This window comes from Oryza sativa, chromosome 6 (genome assembly GCF_034140825.1).
Source record: "Oryza sativa Japonica Group chromosome 6, ASM3414082v1".
Taxonomy (NCBI): Eukaryota; Viridiplantae; Streptophyta; class Magnoliopsida; order Poales; family Poaceae; genus Oryza; species Oryza sativa.
The window spans coordinates 9,306,288-9,312,287 of NC_089040.1; the positions used below are offsets into that span (position 1 = coordinate 9,306,288).

The 6,000-nt window shown below is 42.5% G+C and overlaps 1 protein-coding gene across 1 annotated transcript; it reads right to left on the reverse strand.

The window, feature by feature from the left end:
• Positions 1–634: 634 nt before the first annotated feature.
• On the reverse strand, positions 635–5,680 carry LOC4340728 (uncharacterized). Its single transcript, XM_015788571.3, has 5 exons — positions 5,317–5,680; positions 4,470–4,783; positions 1,854–4,375; positions 1,683–1,776; positions 635–1,604 (listed from the first exon to the last, which is right to left on the reverse strand). Exons 3-5 carry the CDS (start codon positions 4,373–4,375, stop codon positions 831–833), a joined length of 3,390 nt encoding a protein of 1,129 aa, XP_015644057.1. The 5' UTR covers positions 4,470–4,783; positions 5,317–5,680; the 3' UTR covers positions 635–830.
• Between the last annotated feature and the right edge of the window lie 320 nt (positions 5,681–6,000).

Genomic DNA, 6,000 nt, shown 5'->3' on the forward strand with positions numbered 1-6,000 from the left:
AACATTATTCACAAATTTTTCATCTCTCTCATAGTTCTATGAAACACTATGAGAGGTTTGTAAATTTGTGAACAATATTATAATCACTTGATCGGATGAAAAAATGACCAAAATAAAAGTTGTAGATCTTGATGAGTTATTCAATTTTGTTATTCTTGACTTTTTCAATTGGAGTCATTTATTGTTTTAAAATGATATTTGAAGTTGACATTTTTTGGAAATTCAAATGTTGTATTGATAAAACAAAGTCCCATGAAAAGATGAACAAAATAATAGCTTCAAGAACACAGTTAATTGATAGAACACGATTTTATAAAATTTTAGGGAAAAAACATCAAATTTGAAGCAAATCGTGAATAGCGTTGTTGTTGAATTGTGCAAGTGAACAGCTACTATGTATGTTAGTCAGCTAATGTATGTGTGTTTCTGTGTGGTTGTATGATTCCTGAAATTGAATTGAAATGAAATGTGCTCTGCTCAACCAGTTCACTACTTGTGTTATGTACTGTAAAATCAATTCACAGGTTAAATGACATGATAAATTCATCGAAAAAAATGACATGATAAATTAAATTTCTCAGAACTGAGCTAAGCTGAGCATGTATGCCATCTTTCACATGTTGACAAGCACATAGACAGTTCAATGGTAGAAGTATATAGGCATGATGGCCTTTCACATGCTGACAGAATATATAATTCACACAATTTGGACAGGATGTCACAAAAGATCTCAGCTCACAAAGACAATACTTGTCGCACTGACTTAAGTTGACAAACATAAGTTCATAAAATGCCAATAGGGGCATCACATACACATGTCACAACAGGAACTACTCATCATCGCTATCTACCTCAACTGGGGCAACTTCACCTTCACTCCAATATTCCACAGCCGTGTCGTCCTCTATCTCATCACCAGACGATTCACCATCTTCAGCAGGTCGATTTTGCTTCATAAGTCGAGCAACTTCAGAAGCATCAACAACCTGGCGAGCTTCATCATCTCGGTTCAAAGGCAGGTCAGATAAATTCTCATCTACCTCTGGTCTTCTCCCATCTTCCTCAATGCACTGTGTCTGTTGATACGGAGATGCACTAGGTGCATTTTGTTCATCAACATTGTATAAATGCCGATGCTTAAACATTTGGACAAGCTGCCAATTTTCGCCATGCTTATTATCTGGCAGGTAGAAAATCTGTTTAGCTTGAGTCGCTAGTATGAAACAATCTTTCTTGTACCAAAAGCTTCCAGTATTGACGCTTCTAAAAAAACCATCATCTTTTAGTGCAGTCTTCTTGCCATCTAGCTTGTACCATTCACATCTAAAAAGAACCACCGTTCTTGTATTCCCATCATCCTTGCTGTTGTACTGCAACTCAATAATATCTGTCAACTTTCCAAAGTAATCAATTACCCGACCATTATGTATTCCAGCACACGCCACTCCAGAGTTTTGAGTCTTCTTATTTATGTCACGCTCAGCAGTACAGAACCGGACACCATTGACAACACATGAAGAGTAAGATCTTACTCTCAGGTCAGGGCCACATGCTAAGGCAAACAGGTCATCATCTACAATATCTGAATTGTTCAACCTCCACATCTGCAAAAGGGATTGCGGATTAGCAAATCATTAATCAAAACACAACGTATATCGAAAACAAAATGTGAGGCAACTAACATGGTTCCTGAACCAAGTAGCAAATCCAAGCCTAGTCCTTCTATCAATATCAGCTGCTTGCACCCCTGCTTCCTGTAATTCGCCTTGAAACATTCTGTGAACAAACAGATTTCAGCAATTAAATCAAAATGCAAATGTGCAAGAGTACAAGATAGAGAGGTTAGAACATACTTTATATAATCCTGGGCCTGATCGCAATTATATAGGATATACCAAACCATTTGATCAAAATCTTCAGAGTAACCATAGTCACATGCACCAATCAGATTAACACCGTGCCCAAAAACATCAATATTGAAGGCCGATGGATCTGAGAATCCTGGATTTCTCGGTGCTCGGTTAAACCTAGTCTCCACATCCTCCATATACCTAGAGCAGAATGTGAGGGCTTCATCTGCAACATAAGCCTCAGCAATCGAGCCTTCCGGTCGTGCCTTATTCCTAACCGACCTCTTCAAAGTGTACAATCGTCGCTCAACAGGATACATCCACCCAAATTGCACTGGCCCTCGAAGCATTGCCTCGTCAGGCAAATGGACAGCAAGGTGAACCATTACATCAAAAAAAGCGGGTGGAAATAGTTTTTCAAGCTTGCATAGTATAGCTGGTATTTCTGTCTTCATTCGAACCAAGATATCTTTGTTGAGTGTTTGGCTGCACAATTCCCTAAAAAATTTCCCAAGCTCGGCAATCACTAAACATATATCATCATCCAAAATACCTCTCATACCAGCAGGTAATATCCTTTGCAACAGAATGTGGCAGTCATGAGTTTTAAGCCCATGCAAGCTGGTTCCCTCTGCAGTTATGCATCTTTCGATATTTGCAGCATAGCTATCTGGGAACTTTGTTTCTTTCAAAAATTTACAGAATTTAATCTTTTTTTCCCTAGACAATGTGTATCTAGCTTCAGGCATGTGATAATCATCTCCATTTGGCTGCAACTGCAATTCTGGTTTAATATTCAAATCAGCAAGATCAAGCCTTGCATTAACATTGTCTTTTGACTTCCCATGTATGCCAAGAAGGGTACCAAGGAGGTTTTCACAAATATTCTTTTCAATGTGCATCACATCTAGATTGTGTCTAAGCTTCAAAGATGGCCAATATGGTAAATCCCACAAACTAACCCTCCTACCCCAAATTGGCACATGTCCCTCTGAACGCTTCCTTTTTTGACCTGGTCTAACATCATTTACCTTGGCCAATTCTTCTAACAGCTCTTCAGTTGTGAATGTACCTGGCTTCTCTTTGCTTTCATGTAGAGAGGCATATTCATTATTCGTGCGCAGACGATGACGCCTAGGAAGGAACCGACAGTGACCAATATAACAAAGCTTGTTCCTTATGGAATATGATAGAGGATTTTTGTCACAATGGAGACAAGCAAAGAAACCTTGTGTGGTCCGACCAGACAAAGTACTAAGTGCTGGATAGTCATGAATGCACCACAACACGGCAGCACGAAGCTTGAAATCTTTTCCTGTCAGAGCATCAACTGTATCAACACCAGACCAAAGACTAAGTAACTCCTCTATAAGAGGCTGGAGAAAAACATCAAAGTGCTTCTTCCCAGGCGATCTAGGACCAGGAATCAACAAAGCCATCATGAAGTTTGATTCTTGCATACATGACCAAGGTGGAAAGTTGTATGGAATCACAAAAATAGGCCACATACTATAAGATGATCTCATATTGCCAAACGGATTGAAACCGTCTGTAGCCAGGCCAAGCCTAAGGTTCCTTGCATCTTCAGCAAAATCTGGCCAGCATTTGTCAAAATCTTTCCATGCCTCTCCATCTGCAGGATGGGACATTTCCTTCTCTTTGGGTTCCCTATTCAACTTATGCCATTGTGCTTCCTCTGCTGTTTTCTTGGTAGCAAATATTCGTTGAAGCCTAGGTATCAACGGAAAATGCCGCAATACTTTTTCTGGAACCTTCTTATTCACAGGATCTTTCCATCTTGATGCTTGACAAACTGGACAAGTATCAAGTTCTGCATACTCCTTTCTAAATAGCACGCAATTGTTTGGGCAAACATGTATTGACACATAACCCAGTCCTAAAGTACGCAGCATTTTCTTTGCTTCTTCATATGAATTGGGAAGACAATTGTTCTCTGGGAACGCTTTGCGCAAGACTTTCAACTGTGCAGAAAATGCTGAGTTGCTGATCCTGTAGTATGACTTCAAATGGAGCATCTTGACTACAAATGAAAACCTTGAAAATTGAGTGCAACCAGGATATAGCTCATGCTTTGCCTCTTCCATCAGAGTTTTGAAAACAGACTCATGGTTACTAGATGGGTTGCCATCTCCATTTGCTGCATTATTACAAGGTACTTGAGCCCCCATGAGGTCTGTTAAGATATCTTCAACTCTATCTGCAGCATTGTTTTCATGTTCTATAGGATTAGAATGTGGATCCACATCTACTGGTTCCTCCAAAACATGAACATCATTGGCCTCTCCATGATGAATCCATCTTGTATATGTACTAGACATCCCATTGAGCAATATGTGCCTCTCCACATCTCTTTGAGCCATGGATTTCTGGTTAATACACCGACTACATGGACACAAAATTGCAGCATCCCCAGGAAATCGCTCTTCAACAAATTTCATGAAATTTCGAACACCATCAATATAATCTGGTGTGAAAAGTGCACCATGTATCCATCGTCTATCCATCTAGTACAGAAAATTCAGGCACCAGATTGACATCACATTCATGGCTAAACTCCCTATCATACCCTCTAATCGAAGTGGATATCGAAATACATACCAGGCCAATCAGTGGAGCTCTTCAATGGTTGAACTCCAAGGGAAGCCAATGGAGCTCGTCGATAGGCGAGCCACGCCGGAGGCAGGCAGACTGTAGATCTCGACGGCAGAGTACCAGGACAAACCACTGCTACCGCACCCCCCCCCCCCTCCATCGCTGCTGTACCCAGCCTCCGACGCTGTCGCACCTCGCCTTCGCCGATGCCGCCCCCCGCCTTCGCCGATGCCGCCCCCCGCCTTCGCCGCTTCCACCCCACGCCCCACTTCTTTTCCTTCACTGCTGCCGCACAGTCGCCGGCAGGCCCAGGTTTTCAACTTGGGTATTCGAAATTAAAAGAGATAGAAAAAATTTCATAAAGTCATAGATGGATAGAATTGACCATAAATTGAATGCGTTAAGCATATTAAAGTACAATACTAAACTATTAATTAACAAAACATTTCAAATTTATAGAGCATACAAAATGACAAAATGATAAAAAATTAACAATTTAGAGAAGAACTTTTCGTTTCTTGATATTTTGAAAATGATTGATGATGTCTTTTTCCTACAATACAACAATATAGTATATTCAACCATGAATCATTAATGGATCAAATTCTAAATAAAAAATGTTTAACCATGAACAATATCCTAGAGGCTAGATTCAACTATGAATTAAATCCTAATATCTTATATTCCTATTTCCTAATCCAAAATGTTCCTACTTCCTAATTCCTAACCACATGACATCTAGGTGACTAGACATGAAGGGGAAACTTAGTCATTATTGCTATTTATCTGTGGTAAACTGGTAATGTAGAAGTAGTAAGTTCCTATGGTACTCCATTACTCCAAGACAACTTACCTTCAGCGCGCTGGCGTCCAGTGGCGGTGGCGGGCTGGTGCGGCGCCGTGGCGTGGCATTCTGGCGTCGGCGTGTCGCCGGACTAGGGAGGCGACGAGACGGGATGCCGGGACGACCGGACGGGCGGCGGCACGGCGCGAAATCGCGAGTCAGCGAGTGCACGGCGGGCCGCGCCGCCGCGCGCAAGGGGGCGGGGCGATGGCCGACGGGCGACGGGGCGGGCCGGAGGACGACGGGCGGTCGGGCGCCGGGCGGGCGCAGGGCGACCGCCGACCGGCGACGGCGAGGCGACTGGCGCTGGCGGCCTGACGCGGCGCCGCGGGCTTCCTCTCCCTGGCTGCCTTGCGGCTGGCGGCTGGCTGCTGAGAAGGTTGTGAGGAGGAAAGGCAGATCACGATAGGGTTCCAATCCATTTTGGGCCTTCTTTTCCTATTGGGCCAGTGGGCTGAAATGGTGAGGAGAGAAAAATGGTGGGATGGTGAGTTCAGTCTGGGCTTTTTTGAGTGGGTAGACCTTTTTTCTTTTTCCTTATATATATATATACATATGAAATATATACTTCATATATGTATTTTTTCTGAAAAAATCTTGGGTATTCATTTGAATACCCATGAATAACTGTGGCCCCGCCCCCCTCGTGCCTTCATTCACCGATGCCACACCCCGCCTTCACCGCCTCCATTT